Source organism: Salvelinus fontinalis, chromosome 18, assembly GCF_029448725.1.
Source record: "Salvelinus fontinalis isolate EN_2023a chromosome 18, ASM2944872v1, whole genome shotgun sequence".
In the NCBI taxonomy this organism is placed as follows: domain Eukaryota; kingdom Metazoa; phylum Chordata; class Actinopteri; order Salmoniformes; family Salmonidae; genus Salvelinus; species Salvelinus fontinalis.
This window is the reverse complement of record NC_074682.1, coordinates 17,723,197-17,751,063: the sequence shown is the minus strand read 5'-3', so window position 1 is coordinate 17,751,063 and position 27,867 is coordinate 17,723,197. Positions and strand designations below refer to the sequence as shown.

The 27,867-nt window shown below is 42.5% G+C and overlaps 1 protein-coding gene across 4 annotated transcripts in view; it reads left to right on the top strand.

The window, feature by feature from the left end:
* Positions 1-27,255, top strand: part of LOC129815102 (chemokine-like protein TAFA-1) — a 305,286-nt gene extending 278,031 nt beyond the window's left edge. For 2 of the 4 annotated variants that reach the window (XR_008753392.1, XR_008753390.1), the window contains exons 4-6: positions 10,105-10,229; positions 11,799-11,889; positions 25,876-27,255. Coding sequence is in view for 1 of the 4 variants with exons in the window: in XM_055868472.1 (XP_055724447.1) it covers positions 10,105-10,229; positions 25,876-25,893 (143 nt within the window). In the remaining 3 variants the exon portion in view is untranslated. Of the gene's footprint in view, positions 1-10,104; positions 10,230-11,798; positions 11,890-19,282; positions 23,813-25,875 lie in introns of those variants that run through there. The other 2 variants (XR_008753391.1, XM_055868472.1) reach the window with 2 other exon arrangements.
* Positions 27,256-27,867: the final 612 nt, after the last annotated feature.

The window sequence follows — 27,867 nt, the reverse complement described above, 5'->3', positions numbered from 1 at the left end:
GTTCCAGTTACATTCTTTTATATGTAATATTTACTCCTTTGTGGATATGCGAGATGTGTATTTGTGTGATTCTTCCTCTGGGATTGGTAAATGATTGGGGTATTTATTAATGCATGGGAATGTGGTGCTTGTGTTGGAGGCTGGTGCCTCACATACTTGGTGGGGGAGTGCTGTAAGCTTATCCCTGCATGGGAATTGATTATTAGCTTTGACAAGTAGAACTACGTCCCAGTTATGTCAGGGCCAACAAGGATTTTAGTGAGGAACATCCCTTTTAACAAGTCAAACACTCAGGCTTATTTCTCACAGCCCATGCTAGGCCAATGCAATATGCTCAAATTAGGCGCCTGTCACTGCACCACTGCCTTTATCCTGCTATGATAAATGCAAGCGCACAAACACTGTACACATACTTTTTACACACACACACACACACACACACACACACACACACACACACACACACACACACACACACACACACACACACACACACACACACACACACACACATCCAGAATGCTGTTTGCACCCTGCCACAGACAGCACACATACTATTTATACTGTAACAGTGATGATCTCTTGTCACAAGCAATACACACACACTTTCTCTCATACATAGACATACTGTACAGTACACACACAGACACACATTTATTTTCCCTTTTGGGCATATTAAGTGTGGTGCTAGCCACTGATGGAGAATAAACCCTTCTGTTTGGCTGTGGGCGAGTAATACTGAGCATGACAGGTTGTCATGGTACATTTGAGCAACGTCCAGGGAGAAACGACACATGGACGCTAGCTACTTCAAGGGTGGAAAGAGATGCCTGATTCCTCCACACACTCTGCTGATCAAAAGAACCATCTAAATAGCTACAGAATATCAAAAGCACTCGGACTAAACTACATAGTTAAAAAAGGCCCTTCAAAAGACTACGCAAGGCCATTGCCATCATTAGTGATACCAATGTTTCAAAGAGAATACTTACTTCATTATATCTGAAGATGTGACATGCTACATACACTGAGTATACAAAACATAAAGAACACCTGCTCTGTCCATGACATAGGCTGACCAGGTGAATCCATGTGAAAGCTATGATCCCTTATTGATGTCACTTGTTAAATCCGCTCCAATCCGTGTAGATGAAGGAGAGGAGACATGTTAAAGAAGGATATAGAAGCCTTGAGACGATTGAGACATGGATTGTGTATGGATGCCATTCAGAGGTTGAATGGGCAAGACTAAATATTTAAGTGCCTTTGAACGGTTTGTGTCAAGAACTGCAACGCTGCTGGGGTTTTCACACTCAACAGTTTCCCGTGTGTATCAAGAATATTCCACCACCCAAAGGACATCCAGCCATCTTGACACAACTGTGGGAAGCATTCGAGTCAACATGGGCCAGCATCCCTGTGGAACGCTTTCGACACCTTGTATGCTCAACGTCCATGCTCAACGAATTGAGCCTGTTCTGAGGGCAAAAGGTGGTACAACTCAATACTACAAAGCTGTTCTTAATGTTTGGTATACTCAATGCATTTCATAATATGATGCAGCAGGATCATCAAAAAAGGCAAGAATAAAATAATGTTCTTCTACTGTACACACTGCTCAGACTATACAGAGGAGATGCATTCTTTATACACACACACTTATGCTGGCTGTGTATGTGTGTGTGGATGCGTTAAAACAATGCTTCAGACCTGGCTTTCCACGATTACCTTGCCTCACGGTTGACAGTGCAAAGTCTAAATCCAATGACATCTAAACAAAGTCACACAAAATGAACATCAAATTCACTTATTGGAAGACCTCTGTCTTTCCCAGCATGCTTTACTCAGTTATAGACCCACTTGTGATGAGTAAGCCTGCAAGGCCTCAACCTGGTGCCAATACAAGGTCAGCAGAACAGAGCTGTAGCTCCTGTAGAAAAACAATGCCTCCTCTCTTGCTGCACGCCCGCCGCCGACAGGAGCAAAGTAAAAACTGTACAAATACTAACGGCTGCATGAGTCAGAGTTTTTTAAATGTATTTTTATTTATTATTGAACGGAACCAGGTAGCTAACGTCCTCCAATTTTGTTGCATTCCGCAAAACTCTTCCGCAAAAGCGGACATCATTGGACACTTGACAATTCAACTGACAAGACAGGAAGTGCTCAGCCAGTCATTCAGCCAGCCAGGGCTATTCTTTGTGTTCCACGCTCTGCATAGTTCCACATTTACTACTTCACGTCTGGACACTTTAAAGTTCCATCCATTGTCAACATTCTTTTTGCAATAGCAATTGTACAGGTTACAATTGACAAGTCATGGGAAATTAAAAAACTCTCACCAGAGGTGATACAGTTCTACAACGACCACTCGGGCACACTTCAAGAAAAAAAACACTATCAGAAGCACATACACATACATTACTTACACACGCCAATATACACTTTTCAGATTCCATAAATACAGGCTGTAGTCCCTGGGTAGTCATTATGAGTGTATAATATTGGACATATAATAATTGAGAGGCCAAACAATAGTGTCTGTATAGCTAATCAAGAGCCAGTCTGGTACTGTGCAGAGCAGCGATTAATAAAAAATAATGGCTTGTGAAACTGACCTCAGATCTGGGGTCTCTGTCTCGGCCCCTCAATCATCACACACTGGCTTCATTATTCCAGCTCTGTTGACCTTCCCCAGCCTTATTACTGCCATTACAAAATGGCTAGTATCCCTGGGACTTCAGCCAGGCTCATCTCTCTGTGTAAGGACTGATCAGGCCTCTTCATTAAAACAATCAGCTCATTATACCCAGTTTGGGGGTTTGTTACTGGTCTGGTGAGATAGGACTCCCATGACTGATTGATTTGGAAATAAATGAGTGATGGATTAGAGACACAGACACCGATTGTTGGGGTACTGTAGATTGATTGGAGAGTAGAAGAGTGCTGCTGACTATTAGAGGCTGGAGGGACATGGTGCCAGACAGAGGGGCACTGGAGGGCCAGAGGGGTGGCAGAGAGAGGCAGAGGGAGGCAGGGAGAGTTCCCCGTTATCCAGTGAAAACTATTGATCCATACCCCCAACACCTGCAGGAAAGCCAAGACATAGGAAAAAAACATTCGAAAATGTACATTTTTGGCTTGATTCATTTCAAGTAAGTCCATTCCATGTATAGTGTAGAGAATCATTGTGCCATCTAAACTGCTGTGAAAGATATTTTCAATAACCAAAAATAATGTATTTTCAGTTGTTTGAAACTGGTGTACAAAACCTAAAGTAAAATACTCCAAAACAAAACTTAAGAACGCGAAGCATAGAAATATCGCAGATAGAACATATCTACCGCTTCTTAGACGTGCTTTCATTGAGAATGACAGATCTATAACTTTCTATGTGAATTTGGTCGGGTCACCCAAAAATGTACACATTGCAGCTTTAACTATCCATTGAAACTTCAGGCATGCCCTCAAAACTCAACTGGGACAACATTCAATTATGTTCGCTCATCTGTCAAGGTGTTCAAACATTGTGTTACATTGTGTTACCTGTCAGACATGTGTTAGGTTCAATCTAAGACACACTGTAACTACCCCTGTGTGGATGCTTGACTATGGGGGTGTCATCTACAGGTCAGCATGCAAGGGAGCCCTTGAGAATCTAGACATGCTTTATCATTCTGCCCTGTTTTCCCTTTACACGTCTCATCATATGCGTTCTACACTGTGTACAAAACATTAAGAACACCTTCCTAATATTGACTTGCACCCCCTTTTGCCCTCAGAACAGCCTCAATTCGATGAAATGACTAACACAATTGGTCTCTACAAGGTCATGAAAGCGTTACACAGGGATGCTGGCCCATGTTGTTCTGTACTGACTTTGTGTTTGTCATAATGTCCCTGTGCTTCTGTGTTGTGATGTCTGTCTTGTCCTAGGATTTCAATGTTTTTTTGTTCATGTATTTATTGCACCGCGCTTCCCAGTCGTCACTGGTCATCATTGTAAATAAGAACTTGTTCTTAACCTCAATGTAAAGGTGGATTATGCTTTAAGAGATCTGTCATGTAGAACAGAGGTCTTCACGGATCCACTTGTACCAAGCGGGTCCGAATCCAGAATTCTAAGTATTGTCACGCTCTGAGTCGGATCTTATATGATTGTCACAGGTCTCAGGTATGTGTAGTTTTAACTGACTTGTCCAGCAGGATCCATACAGATCCAAATGCGACTGCAGCAGTAGAAAGAGAGAAATTGTATAATTGATTCTGCTGCTCTTGCTTTTCACGAGAGTGACGTGTGGCACGTGTAGCTTGTTGTTGTTGTTGGCCAATCATACGTCATCAAAGCAGCAATAGGGTACTGTCATGGAGCCTCCATGTGTGGCAAAAGTTAGGAGATATATAATCAATGGAACATGGAATTAAAATTATGGAATTAAAAGTTAAAGGAGATGGATAGGCAGTGGTGTAAAGTACTTAAGTAAAAATACTTTAAAGTACTACTTAATTCGTTTTTGGGGGTATCTGTACTTTACTATTTATATTTTTGACTACTTTTACTTTTACTTCACTACATTCCTAAAGAAAATAATGTACTTTTTACTCCATACATTTTCCCTGACAGCCAAAAGTACTTGTTACATTTTGAATGCTTAGCAGGACAGAAAATGGTCCAATTCACACACTTATCAAGAGAACATCCCTGGTTTTACCTAATGCCTCTGATCTGGCAGAATCACTAAGCACAAATACTTTGTTTGTAAATTATTTCTGAGTGTTGGAGTGTGCCTCTGGCTATCTGTAAATAAAATAAAAAATACAATTGTGCTGTCTGATTTGCTTAATATAAGGAATTTTTTATTATTCATACTTTTACTGTAACTTTGGATACTTAAGTATATTTTAGCAATTACATTAACTTTTTATACTTAAGTTTACTTAAAACCAAATACTTTTAGACTTTAACTCAAGTAGTATTTTACTGGGTTACTTTATTATTTTACTGGGTGGCTTTCACTTTTACTTGAGTCATTTTCTAGTAAGGTATCTTTACATTTACTCAAGTATGACAATTGGGTACTTTTTCCACCACTGAGGATAGGCTACAACAACCAAGAGCCAAATGGTAGGCTGCTACTTAATATTCTGAATTGAGATGTTGTTATTTGTGACTGTGTAGGACGAGAAAGTGCATGCAGCCTGAATTAGCCTAGCTAGCTAGCTTCTCCTGGTTTGATGGCGTCAAGACAGGTACGATGTAATCATATTGAATGATAAATAACCTAGCTTTGGCAGCTATCTACTATTGCGTCTTCTCCCTGTGTCACGCCCTGACCATAGTTTGCTTTGTATGTTTATATGTTTTGTTTGGTCAGGGTGTGATCTGAGTGGGCATTCTATGTTGTATGTCTAGTTTGTCTGTTTCTGTGTTTGGCCTGATATGGTTCTCAATCAGAGGCAGGTGTTAGATGCTGTCTCTGATTGGGAACCATATTTAGGTAGCCTGTTTTGTCTTTTGGTTTGTGGGTGTTTGTCTTCCATGTCAGTGTTTGTCGCCACACGGTACTGTTTCGTTTGTTCACATCGTTTATTGTTTTGTTTAGTGTTCTGAGTTTAATTAAAATCATCATCATGAACACTTACCACGCTGCTCTTTGGTCCTCCTCTCTTTCTCCCGAAGATGATCGTTACACCCTGCTCTCTGTGTCACTCACTCACTCACTCACTTACTCAGAGTAGTGTCAGTCAATTAAGTCAGTTAATTGACTGACACTACAAGTCAGTTAAAATTAGACATACCCGAGACCCATGACAATCATATCAGACTCTCAGACCCGTGACATAGAAAACGTTTTTGTCCCGTGAAGACCTCTAATGTAGAATTTGATCCATCATGATTGTGCCAATAATATTTTATTTTATTTCACCTTTATTTAACCAGGTAGGCCAGTTGAGAACAAGTTCTCATTTACAACTGTGACCTGGCCAAGATTAAGCAAAGCAGCGCGACAAAAACAACAACACAGAGTTACACATGGGATAAACAAATGTACAGTCATTAACACAATAGAAAAAGTGTATGTACAGTGTGTGCTAATGTAGTAAGATTAGGGAGGTAAGACAATAAATAGGCCATAGAGGCAAAATAAGTATGACAGACAGACAGACATTTTTGTGATGACCAGGCCTTGCACTGTAGGTCATTTACCCAGGGACCACCGTCCTGCTATAATAATCCGCATCCCCTCCATAGTTCTCGTCAGGAGAGGAGGGGAAACAGGAGGGGTCATGAAGTGGCTGTGGTTGTGATTTTAGTGTTGGAAGTAGGAAAGGGGGAGGTAGGGTTGGAGTGGACCGCTGGGTAGTGAGGAATGGATCCCAGCCCTTAGAATGGAACTTTTCCAGCTGCCATGGTCACTAAGAGAGAGATGTCCTGGCCTGGATTCAATGGATCTGGAGCTCCATATTAACCCTGAGCCTCTCCTTTAGCCCATGTGGCTCTCTTACTCCCTACACATACTGGATCACACTGAAGGGCTGCCAAGTTAAGGCCTGCTATTTAAGTTGGGTTCAAATTGTATCAGTTTAGCTTTTACGATGATGACCTTATGAATTAGATGGAGAAGTCTGCCACTGTCTGCCACTGTCTGCCACTGTCTTATCAATAGACATCTTGTCTCTAAGGTACTGTAACGGTGGTAGAAATGACTTGGAGCTATTTATATATCTTGCACAGAAAGCCATTATGCTGTTTATAATGAGGGCAGAGTTAGTGTCTCTGAGACATGTTTGACAGGCACCTACAATTGACTGGCCCTATAGAAATGACTAACACAGATGTAGACGCTCAGCACACAATGTGAGGAGAAATCAATGTTTCGTGGAGTATAGTAAATACCATTCATCTTTCATGCAAATTATAGGTCATCTTTCAACCCCTCTGGTGAGGCAGCATTTTAATCTCAGCTCTCCCTCTCTCTCCTTCTCTTTTCTCCCTCTCTGTCTCTCTCTTTTCCATTCCAAATAAATAAATAAATATTCTTCGCAGGTATTACTTTACCATTTTCAATTCAGTGGATTCTGCATTCAAAGTGTTGAATATAAATCCTTCTCAATGTTTCCAGGTTCTGCTGTTCATAACAAAAATCAGGAGGTAAATAGAAAACAGGCTCATTGCACCACAAAACGATCAGAGCCTGGAGCACCAGACTTTATACAGTTGATGGTGTTTGTCCAGCTCAGCCCTGGCTTAACTAGAATAGCATGGAAACAAACATTGCAGCATCTCAGAAAGACCTCATGGCGAGATAATGTTTCCTGCCATCACACATGGGATTGCTGTGTGATTAAGATGGGATGCATATTTACTGAAGCTACACTGTGTGTTAGAAAGATGGGGAGAGAGAGAGAGAGAAAGAGATATGACAGATGAGTGTGTGGTAATTGCTGTATGTGGTGAACAGCCACGGGGGAGCCTATGGTTAATGTGTGTTTGGTTGGTGTGCGGAGGAAGATAACGCTTTGCTCTGGGCTCTGCTAGCTCTGGTAGTTTCAGCACACGGTTAGGCCATCTTTAGGGGGAGGGGAAGCGTCAGCCTGGGATTGCTGATACTTCACTGAGGAGTCTCTGTGGTTTCTATAAAGCCAATGCAGCGACTGTATGAGTCAGTTCTTCTCGGAATGTTTATGTGTCCAGTGTTTGAAAAGTAGGCTACAGTTCAGCCTGTTCTTGCTCCGTATGTTGCTACAGTTTGTACCACAATGCACAGGAGCTTTACTGTGCCCTGCATTTTTGAAGAGGTGCTTACAAAGACTTGCTACCCTGTAACCTTGGTTACACAGACTACAGAAAAACTTTAGCAGAAAGGTGAAACAGGATGTGATTTGGAAGATATGATGGATATGTCTATCTTGACTCAGACATTCAAACTTCAAATCCTATCCAGTTAACTTCATATGGCTGAGATCCCGTTAACAGGAAAGTGAAAGTCCGCCAAATTCAAACAACAGAAATCTCATAATTAAAATTCCTCAAACATACAAGTATTTCACACCATTTTAAAGATAAACTTGCTGTTAATCCCACCACAGTGTCCAAATTCAAAAAGGTTTTACGATTATGTTAGGTCAGTACCTAGTCACAGAAAAACACAGCCATTTTTCCAGCCAAAGAGAGGAGTCACAAAAAGCAGAAATAGAGATAAAATTAATCACTACCCTTTGATGATCTTCATCAGATGACACTCATAGGACTTCAGGTTACACAATACATGTATGTTTTGTTCGATAAAGTTCATATTTATATCCAAAAATCGTAGTTTACATTGGCGCATTATGTTCAGTAATGTTTTGCCTCCAAAACATCCGGTGATTTTGCAGAGAGCCTCATCAATTTACAGAAATACTCATAATAAACATTGATAAAAGATACAAGTGTTATTCATGGAACTTTAGATAAACTTCTCCTTAATGCAACCACGGTGTCAGATTTCAAAAAAACTTTACAGAAAAAGCACACCATGCTATAATCTGAGTACAGCGCTCAGAGCCCAAACAAGCCATACAGATATCCACCATGTTGTGGAGTCAACTGAAGTCAGAAATAGTATTATAAATATTCACTTACCTTTGATCTTCATCCAGAATGCACTCCCAGGAATCGCAGTTCCACAATAAATGTTTGTTTTGTTCGATAACATCCATAATTCATGTCCAAATACCTCCTTATTGTTCGCGCGTTTAGTTCCAAAATCCAAATTGATGACGCGCAGTTCAGATGAAAAGTCAAACAGTTCCGTTACAGTTCGTAGAAACATGTCAAACGATGTATAGAATCAATCTTTAGGATGTTTTTAACATAAATCTTTAATAACGTTTCAACCGGAGAATTCCTTTGTCTGTGGAACGCAGCTAACTCTCACGGGGGCGCGCCTGAGTGAGCCGAGGGCACTCTGCCAGACCCATGACTCAATCAGCTCTCATTCCCTCATCCTTCACAGTAGAAGCATCAAACAAGGTTCTAAAGACTGTTGACATCTAGTGGAAGCCTTAGGAAGTGCAATATGACCCCATAGACACTGTATATAGGATAGGCAAACCTACAAACCTTAGATTTCCCACTTCCTGGTTGGACTTCTTCTCAGGTTTTTGCCTGCCATATGAGTTCTGTTTTACTCACAGACATCATTCAAACAGAAACTTCAGAGTGTTTTCTATCCAAATCTACTAATAATAAGCATATCTTAGCTTCTGGGACTGAGTAGCAGGCAGTTTACTCTGGGCACCTTATTCATCCAAGCTACTCAATACTGCCCCCAGCCATGAGAGGGGAATGGAAAAACTTTAGGAAGGTAAAATAAGTAAAGAGATGCATTCAATCTAATGCTAAACATGTGCATTTAAAATAAAAAAATAATAAGTACAGTAGTACATTTCTGGGTGAAAAGAAGATCATGCAGGACAAACACCAGACTGGCTCATTGCCTTCAATGGGAATGAAGGTTCTATACAAGACATTTATATCACTGAAAACAGATGTATAACGGCAGATGGGTGACACAAAGCACATACTTTCTAAGTCTGAATGTCACAGAAACCACTTTGTGAATTCCTGTGGTAGACATGCAATAGGTGCACGCGCACAGGCAGACGTTCACTCACACAAACACGCCAACATCTCGACGAGAAGACGGGAAAGAACCTTATTTGTTTTGTCTAATAGCTAGAGGACGTGTTTTGTAGATGTTAATGAGAGGCAATTAGTTTTGATTAAAAATAAGATTACTGCTTCTCCATGCAATGCTACTATATCAAAACAAAATAATGATTAATCACTGTTTGGGCAAGACATTATTGTCAACAGCGAGATTCATTTCACAAACTGTACAAATTGCTCTGAGCGAGAAAGGATGAGAAAACATTAATTTAGAAACGTGTGGGTCTTATCACCATAGTCTGTTCACTTGAGGACTTTTTCATCATACTGAAAAGCTGGAATTATCCTCAATGTGTTTGTGTCTGTTGCCCACGCCTGTGTACCAATATTGTGTGTAATGACAGGTTGGACTCAGCCCTCTCTCTCTGTCTCTCTCTCCCCCCCGGCAGCGTCCATTGTGATTGGGAAGTGGTGGTGTGAGATGGAGCCGTGTCTGGAGGGAGAGGAGTGTAAGACTCTGCCTGATAACTCTGGATGGATGTGCTCCTCTGGGAACAAGATCAAGACCACAAGGGTGAGACTCTGCTATGGCCCTAGACAAACACACACATCACACTGAACACAGCACACACACATCACATATACACATCAACACAGCACACACATGCTACTCTCTCACAATGGCTATGGATGTGTCAGATAAGCTATGTGAATCTGTTGGTTAAGTGAGTCGTGGTGAGAAGCCCTCACTAGAAAACAACAACAACCACAACAACCTATCAGGCGGTAAATAGGACCTGAGTGACCATAGCTAGACAAGGCAGTTCTGATATAGATGCTTTGGTACATCCACTGGTATACTGTGGTAGGTGCTCATCTCCTTTCACATGCCTATCATTTGGGTAATCGTCTCCTGAATCGTCTCCTGTTATTTCATATGAGGAACATTTGCAAAACTCAAGCAGAGTTCATTGGGAATAAAGTGTGCACTTGACACGTATTGTGCATGTGTTTGTTCTAGTGAGGTGGGCTTTTTAAACTGTAAGCAGAATATCCAATGACTTGCGGCAGAAAAGCGTAAGCAAGGCAGTGAAAAACAGCGTGTTTTTGCCTAAGGGGTAAACTCTTTTAGAAGATAAACTTAAGAGCATGTGCCTTTCCACTGCCAGGCAGTGTGTAAAAAAACAAGATGAAGAATCGGCCGTAAGAAATGAAAATAATAAAAGGAATAAAGTGAGCTCATCTAACACTCTGTGACAGGTTGATCGGCAGATTTGTATTCATTCTATGGGTGCAGCCTCCCGCTTCTCTTAGTGAGTCGTGACCATGACTGAATAGAAATAGAGACTAATGTGATAATGGTGACAGGAACAGCCAGGGAAGGTTAGACCACACAGGGTTTCTCAAGGTTGTTCTGCTTGCTTATGCAATACACAGTCTATACTTGCATGCTATTCCAAGCCCTAAAAGCGAAAAGAAGTTGACCGGATGTTACGATTTTGCCAGCCTGTCAAGGTAAGCAAACTTTAAGAATGCCTCTCAGATGCATTCTTTGGACAACAACGTGAAGTGCGTTTCATAAGTTGGATGTAACCTTGGACGAACCCTCTCGTTGCCAAGCATATTTCCTAAAACAGTGGTTCACAAACCTCTCCTTGGGGACCCCCTACCGTCCTATGTGTTTGATCTATTCCAGAGCTAGCACACCTGATTCAAATTGTCAACTAATCATCAAATCCTTGGTCGCGTTCCTCTGCTCAGACATTGCATGCATCAACCAATGGTTGCGTGACACGTCATCGACTGTGCCGTCGGGCACCAAATTGCTAAAACATATGATGTGGTTAGCTGATACTTAGACTACCTATCCAGGCACCCGTTGAATACATGAATCAGGTAAGCTAATTCAAGGCCACAACAAAATGTTGAAATGTCTGGCCATCCCCGAGGAGAGGTTTGAGAACCACTGTCCTAAAAACTCCTCATATGAATCAATTACTATGTGCAGTACTAGAAGTGATCTGACGTCACTGAACAGGAAGGGATCCTATGTGTGTTCATTAGGGTCAGAGGCAAAGGCTCTACGAAAGGATATACTCCTAAATATCCACATCAACATTTTCTCTTGACCCTCTCTTTGCAGAACACTGCGCCATACTCACCTTTTTAGCTCTGGAAGCAAAATGCAGAGGATGCTTCAACAGAAACTGAGCTGCATTCTTGCTTCTGTAAAGGTTAGTCTCTCTCCAGCTTTTCTTCATGTGCACCACTAAACAACTATAGGAGTGTGACTGACTGACTTATGTTCAATGGCTTCTGATTAATTCAAATACTCAGTGAAAAATATTCAACTGTGTGTGTTTACAGAATGTGCATAATTAGGCAAAATGACACAAATACTATGCGCTCTCCCTTCCACTGAAGATTACAGTTTAACACACTCAGCACATGCAACACGCGCAATATAAATTACGTTCGTCAACAATTTAAAAACGATCTCAGGTACAGTACCAGTCAAAAGGTTGGACACACCTTCTCATTCCAGGATTTTTCTTTATTTTTACTATTTTCTACATTGTAGAATAATGAAGAATAATGAATAGTGAAGACATCAAAACTATGAAATAACAAACATGGAATCATAGAATCATGTCACGATCGTGTGGCGGATTGACAGACCAAAATGCAGCAGTTGGAAAATAAGCCATCTTCTTTTATTTAACACCACGAAGATGAACACGACACAAAACAAAAACAACAAAACGACCGTGAAGCTACAAACGTTGTGCACATACATACAGGCTACAAACGTTCTACATAGACAATTACCCACAACCAATGAGAGCCTATGGCTACCCTAAATAAGGCTCCCAATCAGAGACAACCGAAATCAGCTGTCTCTAATTGGGAACTCATTCAGGTAACCATAGACTCTCCTAGACAACTAAACATACATAGACAACACTAGAAACATGTACTCCACACAAACCCATATACTATACACAACCCCTTTACCATAAACAACACCCAAAACCAACAAAACATAAACATTCCCCATGTCACACCCTGACCTAACTAAAATAATAAAGAAAACAAAGAATACTAAGGCCAGGGCGTGACATAACCCCCCCCTTGAGGCGCGAACTCCGGGCGCACCATACACAGTCTAGGGGAGGGTCTGGGTGGGCTTCCCTCCACGGTGGCGGCTCCGGCTCTGGTCGTGGTCCCCACTTCACCACAGTCCCTAACCACCTCCTTAGCTTCTTCAAAATGACCCCTCTCCACATTAACCCCATTGCATTAAGGGGCAGTTCTGGACTAAGGGGCAGCTCCGGACTAAGGGGCAGTACCAGGGTAAGGGGCAGTACCAGGGTAAGGGGCAGTACCAGGGTCAGGGGCAGTACCAGGGTAAGGGGCAGCACCAGGATAAGGGGCAGCACCAGGATAAGGGGCAGCTCCGGACTGAAGAATGGCAGCTCCGGACTGAGGGACTGCAGCTCCGGACTGAGGGACTGCAGCTCCGGACTGAGGGATGGCCCATGGCTGGCTGACGGATCTGGCTGCTCATGGCTAGCTGACGGATCTGGTTGCTCATGGCTAGCTGACGGATCTGGCTGCTCATGGCTAGCTGACGGATCTGGCTGCTCATGGCTAGCTGACGGATCTGGCTGCTCATGGCTAGCTGACGGATCTGGCTGCTCATGGCTAGCTGACGGATCTGGCTGCTCATGGCTGGCTGACGGATCTGGCTGCTCATGGCTAGCTGACGGATCTGGCTGCTCATGGCTAGCTGACGGATCTGGCTGCTCATGGCTAGCTGACGGATCTGGCTGCTCCTGTCTGGTTGGCGGCTCTGACAGATCCTGTCTGGTTGGCGGCTCTGACAGATCCTGTCTGGTTGGCGGCTCTGGCAGATCCTGTCTGGTTGGCGGCTCTGGCAGATCCTGTCTGGTTGGCGGCTCTGGCAGATCCTGTCTGACGGACGGCTCTAGCGGCTCCTGTCTGGCTGGCGGCTCTAGCGGCTCCTGTCTGGCGGGCGGCTTTGCAGGCTCATGGCAGACGGGCGGCTTTGCAGGCTCATGGCAGACGGATGGCTCAGATGGCGCTGGGGAGACGGATGGCTCAGATGGCGCTGGGGAGACGGATGGCTCAGATGGCGCTGGGGAGACGGATGGCTCAGATGGCGCTGGGGAGACGGGCAGTTCAGTCATCGCTGTGCAGACGGCAGACTCCTGCCGGCTGAGGCGCACTGTAGGCCTGGTGCGTGGGGCCGGAACTGGTGGTACCGGACTGGGGACACGCATCTCAGGGCTAATGCGGGGAGCAGCAACAGGATGCACAGGACTCTGGAGACGCACAAGAGGCTTAGTGCGTGGTGCCGGAATTGGTGATACCGGGCTGGAGACACGCACCATAGGACGAGTGCGTGGAGGAGGAACAGGGCTCTGGAGACACACTGGAAGCCTGTTACGTGGTGTAGGCACTGGTAGCACTGAACTGGGGCGGGGAGGTGGCGCCGGAAATACCGGACCGTGCAGGCGTATTGGCTCCCTTGAGCATTGAGCCTGACCAACCTTACCTGGTTGAATGCTCCCCGTTGCCCGACCAGTGCGGGGAGGTGGAATAACCCGCACCGGGCTATGTAGGCGAACCGGGGACACCATGCGTAAGGCTGGTGCCATGTAAACCGGCCCGAGGAGACGCACTGGTGGCCAGATATGTAGGGCCGGCTTCATGACATCCGGCTCAATACTCAATCTAGCCCTGCCAGTGCGGGGAGGTGGAATAACCCGCACCGGGCTATGCACACGTACAGGAGACACCGTGCGCTCTACTGCGTAACACGGTGTCTGCCCGTACTCTCGCTCTCCACGGTAATTACAGGGAGTAGGCGCAGGTTTCCTACCTGACTTCGCCACTCTCCCTTTAAGCCCCCCCCAAAGAATTTTTTGGGGTTTTCCCACAGGCTTCCTACCGCTTCGTCGTGCTGCCTCCATTCGCCGGTATCCCTCCTCGCACTGCGCCAGAGAATCCCAGGCGGGCTCCGGCACTCTCCCTGGGTTGATCGCCCACCTGTCGATCTCCTCCCACGTAGTGTAACCCAGATCCTTTGTAGGTTCCTTTTCCTGCCTCCGAGCTAGCTCCTCATATCGCCGCCTCTCTGCTTTCGCTGCCTCCAGCTCAGCTTTGGGGCGGTTATATTCTCCTGGTACCTCCCGGTCTAAAATTTCCTCCCATGTCCATAAATCCTTGTATTGCTCCTGTTGCCGCTGGTCATGCCGCTTGGTCCTAAGGTGGGTAATTCTGTCACGATCGTGTGGCGGATTGACAGACCAAAATGCAGCAGTTGGAAAATAAGCCATCTTCTTTTATTTAACACCACGAAGATGAACACGACACAAAACAAAAACAACAAAACGACCGTGAAGCTACAAACGTTGTGCACATACATACAGGCTACAAACGTTCTACATAGACAATTACCCACAACCAATGAGAGCCTATGGCTACCCTAAATAAGGCTCCCAATCAGAGACAACCGAAATCAGCTGTCTCTAATTGGGAACTCATTCAGGTAACCATAGACTCTCCTAGACAACTAAACATACATAGACAACACTAGAAACATGTACTCCACACAAACCCATATACTATACACAACCCCTTTACCATAAACAACACCCAAAACCAACAAAACATAAACATTCCCCATGTCACACCCTGACCTAACTAAAATAATAAAGAAAACAAAGAATACTAAGGCCAGGGCGTGACAGAATCATTGGCGACTCTGGGATGCTGATCTTCTAGGCAGAGTTGCAAAGAAAAGCCATATCTCAGACTGGCCAATGAAAATAAAATATTAAGATGGGCAAAAGAACACAGACACTGGACAAAGGAACTCTGCCTAGAAGGCCAGCATCCCGGAGTCGCCTCTTTGCTGTTGACGTTGAGACTGGTGTTTCGCGGGTACTATTTAATTAATCTGCCAGTTGAGGAATTGTGAGGCGTGTGTTTCTCAAACTAGACACTCTAATGTACTTGTCCTCTTGCTCAGTTGTGCACCGGGGCCTCCCACTCCTCTTTCTATTCTGGTTAGAGCCAGCTTTCACTGTTCTGTGAAGGGAGTAGTACACAGTGTTGTACGAGATCTTCAGTTTATTGGCAATTTCTTGCATGGAATAGCCTTCATTTCTCAGAACAGGAATAGACTGATGAGTTTCAGAAGAAAGGTATTTGTTTCTGGCCATTTGGAACCTGTAATCAAACCCACAAATGATGATGCTCCAGAGCTCAACTAGTCTAAAGAAGGCCAGTTTTATTGCTTCTTTAATCAGAACAACAGTTTTCAGCAGTGCTAACATAATTACAAAAGGGTTTTCTAATGATCAATTAGCCTTTTAAAATGATAAACTTGGATTAGCTAACACAACGTGGCTTATGAACACAGGAGTGATGGTTGATGATAATAGGCCTCTGTACCTGTTGGTAGATATTCCATTAAAAATCAGCTACAATAATCATTTACAAAATTAACAAAGTCGACACTGTATTTCTGATCGATTTGATGTTATTTTAATGGACAAAAAATTGTTTTTTCTTTCAAAAACAAGGACATTTCTAAGTAACCCCAAACTTTTGAACGGTAGTATATACTGTATATGCAGGCCTCAACCCCTCCCCTGAGAGCACTTGATTCAGTATATCATGCGGCCCTCAGGTTCATTACCAATCAAAAACGTTGATCACTTCATTGTGATCTCTACAGCGTCATTGGCTGGTCGTCATTGACCTTGTGTAGGCTTAAACACTTGTATACACTGATTTATAAAGCCATACTGGGTAAAATGCCACTTTATTTCTGTTCTTTTTTAATCAGGTCGGTATATAAATATAAATGACGGTCCCATTCTCAATTGCTTTTAACAGTAGCAAGAATTATAACAGGTCATGGTAGAAATAGTTTAAGGTACTCAGCTCCGTGGTTTTGGAATTCTCTCCTGAACATTTGAACATTTGATGATCTAGTCACGTTGGTGGAGTTTTAACACTTGATCGATGTAAATATCACAAGTGTAATTGTCTTTAGGACAGCTGTTTTCTAGTGACTTTCGTGTTTTTTTTTACGTAATTGTAACGGCTGTTCTCCTCCTCTTCGTCCGAAGAGGAGTAGAGATCAGACCAACATGCAGCGGGTTTAGAAAACATAATGAATTTATTAAACGACGAAGACGAACACGAAACAACACTTGGAATAATTACAAAATAACAAAACGAACGAAGACAGACCTGAACTAGAGAACTTACAAATAACACGAAGAACGTACGAACAGGTAATAGACTACAAACCAAAACGCTACAGTCCCGTGTGGTACAAACATACATACAGACACCGAAGACAACCACCCACAAACAAACAGTGTGAACACCCTACCTTTATATGGTTCCTAATCAGAGGAAACGACAAACACCTGTCTCTGATTGAGAACCATATAAGGCTAATTACCAATGGCCTAAACATAGAAACACAAAACATAGAATGCCCACCCCAACTCACGCCCTGACCAACTAAACACATACAAAAATAACAGACAACAGGTCAGGAACGTGAAATTAATATGTAATTGTTTTACTGTATGTGTGTCTATAGTTTTTTTAATGTTGTGTTAGTGTATGTCAGTTGTTTTGTCTGAAACTTTGTTCCCCTGCTGCTATTGGAAAAAGCATTGCTATCTCAATGAGAAAAACCTGTATAAATAAAGGTTAAATTTAAAAAAAACTACGTATAAATAAAAAAACAGACATCTCAACATCAACTGTTCAGAGGAGACTGTGTGAATCTGACTTCGTGGTTGAATTTCTGCAGCCACTAATAAAGGACACCAATAATAAGAAGAGACTTGCTTGGGTCAAGAAACACGAGCAATGGACATTAGACTGGTGTCCTTTGGTCTGAGATCTTTGGTTCCAACTGCCGTGTCTTTGTGAGAAGGAGAGTAGGTGAACGGATGATCTCCGCATGTGTGGTTCCCACCGTGAAGCATGGAGGAGGAGGTGTGATGGTGTGGGGGTGCTTTGCTGGTGACTCTGTCTGTGATTTACTTAGAATTCAAGGCACACTTAACCAGCATGGCTACCACAGCATTCTGCAGCAATTCGTCATCCCATCTGGTTTGCGCTTAGCGGGACTATCATTTGTTTTTCAACAGGACAATGACCCAACACACCTCCAGGCTATGTAAAGGCTATTTGACCAAGAAGGAGAGTGATGGAGTGCTGTATCAGATGACCTGGCCTCCACAATCAGTCAACCTCAACGCAGTTGAGAAGGTTTGGGATGAGTTGGACTGCAGAGTGAAGGAAAAGCTGTCAACAAGTGCTCAGCATATGTGGGAACTCCTTCAAGATGTCTGGAACAGCATTCCTAGTGAAGCTGATTGGGAGAAGCCCAAGAGTGTGCAAAGCTGTTGTCAAAGAAAGGGTGGCTACTTTGAAGAATCTGAAATATAAAATTGATTTTGATTTAACACTTTTTTGTTACTACAGGATTCCATATTTGTTATTTCATAGTTTTGATGTTTTCACTATTATTCTACAATATAGAAAATAGTAAAAAAAAATGTAAGAAAAACCCTTGACTGAGTAGGTGTGTCCAAACTTTTGACTGGTACTGTACATCTGGAAATACAAAGATATGCATGCCGCCTGTCAACACACACACACACACACACACACACACACACACACACACACACACACACACACACACACACACACACACACACACACACACACACACACACATACAAACAGACACAGCCCTGGCCGTTTGCTGTTCTGGTCAGATCAGTGTGTAATAGTAGGATCAGTCACTCTCTCTCATCCATTCTCTCCTTTGTTTCATGTCCTATTTTGGTACTGGGTACTGTGTGAATTAGATTACAGTGTATAGTCCCAGTCTGCCAATCCCATTATGAATTGCTAATCTCGGATATGTGTGTGTGTGTGTGTGTGTGTGTGTGTGTGTGTGTGTGTGTGTGTGTGTGTGTGTGTGTGTGTGGGGGGTGGGGGGGGGGGGGGGTGGGGGGGGTGTTTGTCTGACACCCTTGGGCATGTCTGTCTTCTGCCCCTCTTGTTGTGTGGGTTGTTATCAGAGGCTACTTTATGTCCTGATCTGCCTCTAACGTGGGGCATTTAGACAACTATCAGTGGACAGCATAGACAACAGACTATTTAAAAGGGTTTTATTTCCCTCTCTGTATTCCTGTTTTAATCAACATTCTTCATTCTTTCTGCATTGAGGGCAAATAACCTCATCTGTATTTGTTTCGTTATCCTCCAGTAAATCCTACAGGAATTTTTTTCCCCCTTTTCATTTCACCTGCAGGTTTTTATTTGGCTCTGAACAGCCTCAGTGAAATGCAATCACACACACACACACACACACACACACACACACACACACACACACACACACACACACACACACACACACACACACACACACATACACATATAAATACATCAGCTTTAGTACTCGTTTTTTAAATTGGCATGAACGTAAGAAGCTGACAAAGCGAGTGCCTGACAGACTTTTTTTTCTGTATTTTTCTTGCTGTCTTTCAGAGGGGGAGCCCTGCTTGCCTGTACTCTATCAGCAGCAGACAAGGCAGGCCTTTTGTTTGAGGAAGTCACAGTGAAGGGAACTGGGGAGGGACCCCTCCAAACACACGCCCAGCATAGATCCACGTTACCCGCTCCATTGGCTAAATAGATCAATCCATTTCTTCTCACGCCATACAATTACATGGAAAAGGGAGAGAACAAAGAAAAGCTGAAATGTAACATCTTGTCTTCATTCTGCTTACCTGCCCCTTTTGTTATAAGGATCTAATTATGTGAAGGCTTCAATAAAATCAAGAATCCCTACCAGACAGACAGTACATGTCACCAGACAGATTGACTGTTAGCCCAGGATCATTCATGGCTGAGAGAAGAAGAAGAAACTGATAACAGCCATTTCACTAATACTTTGGTAGTTTCCTAGCTGTTGCCTCAGTATGTAAATTCAGTATATGCTTTGCTGTTTCAAGAGGCACATGTTGTCTATTAGAAGTACCAGAAGGCACATGTTCAAGCCAGTCACAAATAACAACAGGATATATCCCATCTGGGAGGCTTGTTCAGAGCAAAGTGCAACAAACGCATCACCATCAAATGTGTTGAATAAGAGAAATCATAAATCAATTGATCAATTGAAATACTGGCACCACTCCACACAGTAAAATCATGTTTTCAACTTACACTACCGTTCAAAAGTTTGGGGTCACTTAGAAATGTCCTTGTTTTTGAAAGAAAAGCCCATCAGAAATACAGTGTAGACATTGGTAATGTTGTAAATTACTATTGTAGCTGGAAATGGCAGATTTTTAATGGAATATCTACATAGGAGTACAGAGGCCCATTATCAGCAACCATCAGTCCTGTGTTCCAATGGTACGTTGTGTTAGCTAATCCGTTTATCATTTTAAAAGCCTAATTGATCATTAGAAAACCCTCTTGCAATTATGTTAGCACAGCTGTAAACTGCTGTTCTGATTAAAGAAGCAATAAAACTGGCCTTCTTTAGACTAGTTGAGTATCTGGAGTTTAAACATTTGTGGGTTCGATTACAGGCTTGTTCTGAGAAATGAAGGCTATTCCATGCAAGAAATTGCCAAGAAACTGGAGATCTTGTACAACGAAGTGTACTACTCCCTTCACAGAACAGTGAAAACTGCCTCTAACCAGAATAGAAAGAGGAGTGGGAAGCCCTGGTGCACAACTGAGCAAGAAGGCAAGTACATTAGAGTGTCTAGTTTGAGAAACAGACGCCTCACAAGTCCTCAACTGCCAGCTTCATTAAATAGTACCCGCAAAACACCAGTCTCAACGTCAACAGTGAAGAGGTGACTCCGGGATGCTGGCCTTCTAGGCAGAGTTGCAAAGAAAAAGCCATATCTCAGACTGGCCAATAAAAATAAAAGATTAAGATGGGCATAAGAACACAGACACTGGACAGAGGAACTCTGTCTAGAAGGCCAGCATTCCGGAGTCGCCTCTTCACTGTTGATGTTGAGACTGGTGTTTTGCGGGTACTATTTAATGAAGCCTTCATTTCTCAGAACAAGAATAGACTGACGAGTTTCAGAAGAAAGTTTGTTTGTTTCTGGCCATTTGGAGCCTGTAATCGAACCCACAAACAGTAGTGTATATGTTTTTGGTAACAGTTTACATTAACCATCCGTCCACATTTTGCTTTCATACTAATGACATGACAGCTGATGTAAGCTTAAAGGTGTAGTCATGTAACGGCTGTCTTCGTCCTCCTCGTCTGAGGAGGAGTAGGAGATATCGGACCAATATGCAGCGTGGTGAGTATTCATATTTATTTAGAATACTTGAAACAAACAAACAAAAATAACAAATAAACGAATGAACACGAAACAGTCCCGTATGGTGAACAAACACAGAAACAGGAACAATCACCCACCAACCACAATACAAAACAGGCTACCTAAATATGGCTCCCAATCAGAGACAACGACAAACACCTGCCTCTGACTGAGAACCATATCAGGCCAAACACATAGAAATAGACAAACTAGACAAATAACATAGAATGCCCACTCAGATCACACCCTGACCAAACAAAACATAGAAACATACACAGCAAATTATGGTCAGGGCGTGACATGTCTACAGTTACTACATACATTTTTGGACTTATAAATTAATTATATGTACCCATTGATTGTTGAAGAATATACTGCAACTTCTAAATGCCTTATGAGCGTAGTTCAATTGTCTTACCCCATCCGAACCCAAAATTTGATCTTGTTTAACTCCAATGTTTTTAAACAAAGTAAATGTAAACTTATACTGTAGCCTCAAAACACGGTTAAAACTAGCCCCATCCCTCCACTTTCTAATTGTTTCAACTGCTGATTACCGCATTAACGGTCTTAACAGTAGACAAAGTAGAAGACAAACTTTGGTTTTGTAGTGGGGTAATATTTGATATGTGTATATTATACTGTGTATACTTCACACACGACCCGTAATAAGACCATGTCATTTGTACATAAACAAAGTGTTTTAGAAAGTATATCTGACTCCATTTAACATTATAGTAAAATCTTGTGCAATCAAGTAGTATGTGTTTAGCTGACCAAGATCAAGGAATGGTCATGAGAAGTGAATGTCAAAGGAAGTATTCACATTCAAGGCATAACGCTTAAGTTACAAGGCAATACTGACATTAACTTCTTCGGGGTAGGGGGCAGCATTTTCACTTTTGTATAAATAGCATGCCCGAATTCAACTGCCTGCACCTCATCCCCAGAATATAAGATATGCATATTATTAGTAGATTTTGACATAGCATCATTCTAAGGTTAACTAGGACAAAGCATGAACAAAGAGATGCGTATTAGGCCAGAGGCCTAGAAGCCTAGGAAATTAGAATATATCACACAACCTTTCGCCAATGGACGGGATACAGTATAAGAGAGAGAGAAAAACAGACCTTAATTTTATTTATAACATCTGAAGGTGTAAAACCTACCACCATTGACCAATCAAACAATACCAATGCACATGGTTAGCAGATGTTATTGCGAGCGTAGCGAAATGCTCTTGCTTCTAGATCCGACAGTGCAGCATTATCTAAGATGTAATATCTAACAATTCCACAACAAAACCTAATATCTAACAAATTCCACAACAAAACTTAATACATCAAACATTTTCATAAAAAACAAAACAATAAAGCTTTGTGTTCCTGTTTTTTTTTCTTTTTTTCTCTCGCTGTTGGTGTTAGGTGCACTTGATTCAGCAGCCCTAGCACCGGGAAGGCAAAGTGTTCCCATTTTTAACCATTGCATGTGTCTGAAGGTAAAACTCCACCTACCCAGCAGTCCCAGATAGCAAATCAAGTGCACCTATAGGCCTACCACTGACCAATCAGATAGCTCGTAACACCGTGTCTGCACAGTGTCTGCACACTGTAATAGGAAGCATCGAACGCACAGCAAAGTTGAAAATGTGAGATTTAAAAAGTTTTAAAACCATGAGTAGAGACAACAGCAAAGAGCTGCTGTGTTTATGAGTAAGTTTAAGTTGTTATTCAGCACTGTCAACACTTTGTTCAACTGTTTAATAGTTCATAAAATGCACGTTCTCCTAAATTCCACTCACACTACAACCAGCACTGCAGCTGCAATGAATGAGTATAGCAAAGTGTTTCGATAAGCTTGCGTTGTTGTTATTTGAGGCATGTCTTTTTTAATATCGAGGAATTTTTCATCAACATAAATTGGTGCACGAGGCAGAAATACTGCAGCTGGAAGACTGTGTCCCCTTTTCTCAGCGGAAAGAGAGACGAGGGATGGTGAATCGGGTAAGAGGCAGCCTCACAGCTGCTCCCTCCCTCCCCTCAAACTGACTATCAGATGCAGGCCATCAGTCCAGTAAAAAAAAGTGAATTATTATGCTCACTCAGCTGTTCGTCACAAGGAATACAACAAATTATCCATTACCAGTGTGGTCATATACCTTAAATGTTGAATTTCAAAATTGTCTTAGAAGAACAACATTGGCAGGACAATTCAAGCATATCCAATATGCAGTGATAATGTATTGGGCCTATCGCCTACTGCACAAACCTCATTGCTACAGAACTGTTTTTAATTGGTTAATGTTGCATAGGCATACTCTTTTTAAGTCCTGTTATTTTTTTTCTGAGCGTTAGATCTCGGCTTGCATTTTGAAAATGTTAGTGACCGCTGCTGTAGAGAGAGAGATACATTTTGGCCCTCAGAGGGGGGAAGGGCGTACTGGTCCTTAAAGCATTGTCATTTGTGTTTTGCTGCACCATTTGCCATGCAGCCCCAGGTGACAGAGAGACATAGTTTAGGGCCGAGCCTACAGTGTCATAAAAGGATTTGTCATAAGCTGACATCAACTGCCTTCACTGTTAATGTCATCTGTCATGTCATTCTCATAACAGTGTTATGTAGGCCTTATGATGGAAGGTTCATGTAAAGTGGTTCTGCTTGCATCTACTCTTTTGCTCTATACACATTGTCAGTGTCACATTAAATGGATCTTGATGTATGTTGTTGTTGTCTGGAGTTTTCTGTTCCTTGAGGGGGTTTCGTTGCTTTTCAAAGAAGTTCCTCAACAAATGGAATGGATGTGTTCAGCACTTAACGAGAAACAGAAGGAAAGAGAATGTATACATGATTTCGCTAAGGCAATTGTCCTTGGCTCTTTTTACTTATTGATGTCTATGCAAATTGCATTTTAATGTGGCCTGTAAATTAGAATGCAGAGGGCTTTGTTTCCAACAGAAAAAAAAGTTTGTGAATCCTTTTCCAATCCATCCCTACCTGCTGCTGCTCTGTTCCTTTCCAGAGAAGGGGACAGAACAGAGGACAGCTGAAATGACAGCATGTGCATATAATGTAACAAACCTCTATGGGATTCAGTCTGTCTCTCTGTGGGAGAAGCAGGCGTAATGACAACTGTGCTTGTTATATTAGAGGTCACTTGCTGCTGGAACACACTGTGACATTTGGCCATTCATTGGTTGATAGAGATGAAACAGATGCAAATGCTGGACAGCTGAGCCCTAAGGATTAGCTCTCTGACCAAAGGGGCTAGTTCTGTATAGAGAGAAGAGAAGGGGGAGAGTACACGTGGTACCTGCTACTGTAAGGCTGTGGCCTGGTAAAGAGAAAAAGTGAGTCAAGCTACATTTGAATGGGAATGATCGAGTCGTCATGCTACACTAAGTCAGACTTTCTTATATGGTGTTTATGGTTGTGAATGTTGTCTGAAACTATATCACTCCAGCTTTGAAAAAAGGTGGCACTTATCTTAAAAATGTTGAATGTCATCACAATGTTATACCATGATAGTGAACCATAAAAAAGTATGCTAACATAGGACTTTGGACAGGAGAGTTGGGTTGACAGAGGTGTTTCACACAGGGCCACTAACAAACTGCATGAAGATTCTGACCTGTCAGAGAGAAAAGCTATAAGCCTCCACATCATTCCACCATCCACCCCCACAATTTCCAAATTACGACACAGACCTATTAGTATGAGCTGTGCCCAGGGCCCCGAGGGGTCCCCCAGGGTCCTGTCCCTGTCTCAATCACACACACACACCTGGCTGCCACCACCAGCAGAGACCTGTGGATGGAAATGTCATTGTGAGCAGTGTGAGGGCGAGACCAGAGCCACCGGGTTTGACATTTTTTGATTAGCTCCACGTTGTGCAGGGTGTGTCCCCTATTCTATGTCCTCATTTCGGATTATTAAACAGGATTTATCAGAGAGTCAAAGTTTTAGATTGATTGCTGTGAATGTTGTTGATTTCGGTAAATGAGCATTTGAGTAAATATAAAACATAATATCACATTTTTGAGGAGATGTTAACTTTTAAATGATATATTGAGACACACTGTCAACATCGGAAAACATACCGTGTGTGTAACCAAGACGAGACAAAGGGGATGCAGTAGGTAAAGATTGAGCAGTCTGGTTCATCATGAACATACTGAGCACATTATTCAACCCTCTGAAAAGCCTTCTATAGCTGCCTGAGGGCTGCACAATGTGCCATTGAAATCCAGCCAGATTCACGACTGACACTAAATAAGAGTTGTTGAATTCAAACCACAGGGAGACAGTCAGGCTTACGTCCCTTTTAGCAGAACCAAAGTCACTTCACTGCGCTCAGATAGACAGGCTGAAATACTGAGAGATGATTGGCTGGTTTTGTTTGAGGAAGCACAGGCTTTTCCATGACGTTGGTCATGGGTAAAGAAGTGTGAAGTAATAAAGCAGAAACTATGCCACAGTGATATTACCCAGAGTAGACAAACACAGCATGGAAACACACCATGGTTTTTGCACCGACACTCTCTGATATCTCATAGATGAGAATGTACTTCAGTTTCGATGTTGCTCACTCTCACAAAAGCTGTCTGTTTTTAGCAATAACAGCAGAGGGTAGGTGAGAGAGATGAGCCTCTCAGTTCAAAAGACCTCTTGTTTTGACATGTGGAATGGAGAAATTCCTTGGGGTGTAATCCTCACGCACTTGTATGCCTTTGTTCTCTCTAAGTGTGTGTGTGTTTCTCTTCTCCTCTTCCCTGTGTGTTTCAGATTCACCCCAGGACCTAACAAAGAGCTCCCTTGCAGGCTCCCAGCCAGGATCCCCTCCCTCCGAACGGACTAAAACTATTACATCAACTGGATTACCTGTGACTGCAAAAAAAGGATATCCTCCTAGATAAAACAGCTTCGCTCGGGTGGTGTCAAGGATTTTAGACCAGACTAATCCCTTTTTGATCAATGAGCCTCACGTCAGGACTCTCCTCCACAACAACCGCGGCCAACTTCCTACATGCTCTTTTTTTCTCCCTTTCGAAACTAAAACAGCTTAGCAGGGGTTATTTAGAGGTTGTAAAAACGTTATTTGAAGACACTAACGCCTCCCCAAAGGTAAACTGTATTATCCTCACTGAGCCTCAGTGCCACTGAGCAAGGGATCCTACAGGATCAGTGGCACGTTGGAGGGACATTATGTGGGTATCGATTGAACCTTTTTCAATAATCCTTGTCATCGGCGTCCATCTTAGAAGCGACATCTCAGCATGCCAGCTTTGTTGTGACTGTGCGGAGCCTGGGCAGTGACCCTGACTGCTGTCGACTCTGCCTACGCAACGCAATACCCCCAGGAACAACACTAACACAGCGCTGATTAAACAGACACTCAGAGGTCACAGGGGTCAACCCAGGGGCCCATAGTCACTGTCCATGATTGACATGTCATTCAGAACTGTTCTTTGTTGGCACGCTCTATGTAATTTATTGGAGCTTTTTCTTTGTACATAGTATACTTGTGTGTATATATACTGTAAATACAGGATAAAGAAGGCAGTTTGAGGGCTCTCTTATCTTATACAGTAAACATATCCTGCAAGGAGATCCTTCCATGGAATTCTTCAGTTCTATCCCTGATTATGAAGTACAGTGAATTCCTAGTCAAAGGTAGTGGTTGAATATCCTCTCTGTGTATAGGACTGTTTGCAGTGTTTGATTTCATTGAGAATCTCTGGAATACACTTTGCGGGATCATAATGAGAAAGTATTGGTCTCATTCACCCTTCAGTGATGTGCTTGGAAAACAGGAATCCCTGTAACTTCTGTAAAGATTATTAAACCACTGTACAGAACTGCCTCACAAAAGAAACAAGCATCAACAGTGACCCAAATCCTCTTTTTTTGTTATAAATTATAGATAACAACAGTGCAACTGGGTCCAGTATCTGAGACTTATTTTATGTCCTGTGTCTGCTATTGAGAATGGTTGTGGACTTGACTTTGCTTGTTGTGCGTAGATTCCACACTGACACACTGAAAGACTTTCCAGAGGATATTTTGGAAAATACATTGAGAAAGTATTGGACACATTGAACAGACATGCAGTACCTTCACTAGATATACCTACAGTCTTATCAGAATTAAAGGGATTTTCTATAATGAGTTTCCTGTCTCCCTTTACTAAAAGTTTACTGTTTTAATGTGGGTGCTTTTCCTTGTGGTGCGTACATTCATAATTTCCTCTAAGTGCCATCTATATTGTGAACAGATACGTATTACACCAGAGTCAAAACTCAGTCAACAACGCTTTTAACAAGTATTAAAATAACTGGCGGAAATATGCATACACACAGACATGCTCAAAAACACGCACACGCACACACACACACACACAAATGAGTGTGTGATTGTTCATTTACACAACTCCCTTGGTGCCAAAGAGAATTTATCAAAATAACATATTCAATGAATTTATGCAATTAGAATAAAGATTTCCAATATCGTGCCCAGCTATATCTGTTGATGCAGAGTTGTCTCATCTCCCTACAGACACACTTCTGTATATTAGTCATTTAGAAATTCTGCTTTTTTGTGCCGTTTGGTTCCTCACTGCACAGTCACAGAAGGTATCAAACTGACAGACACATCAATCTCCCAGCGGTCTTGCCAAAATCACACAGGAAGATATGCAGAGAGAGAGAGATGGAATGTGTGTTTTCTCTTCCTCAATGAGCCGTTCCAATTCCCCCTCTTTGTTTGTTTCATATCTAA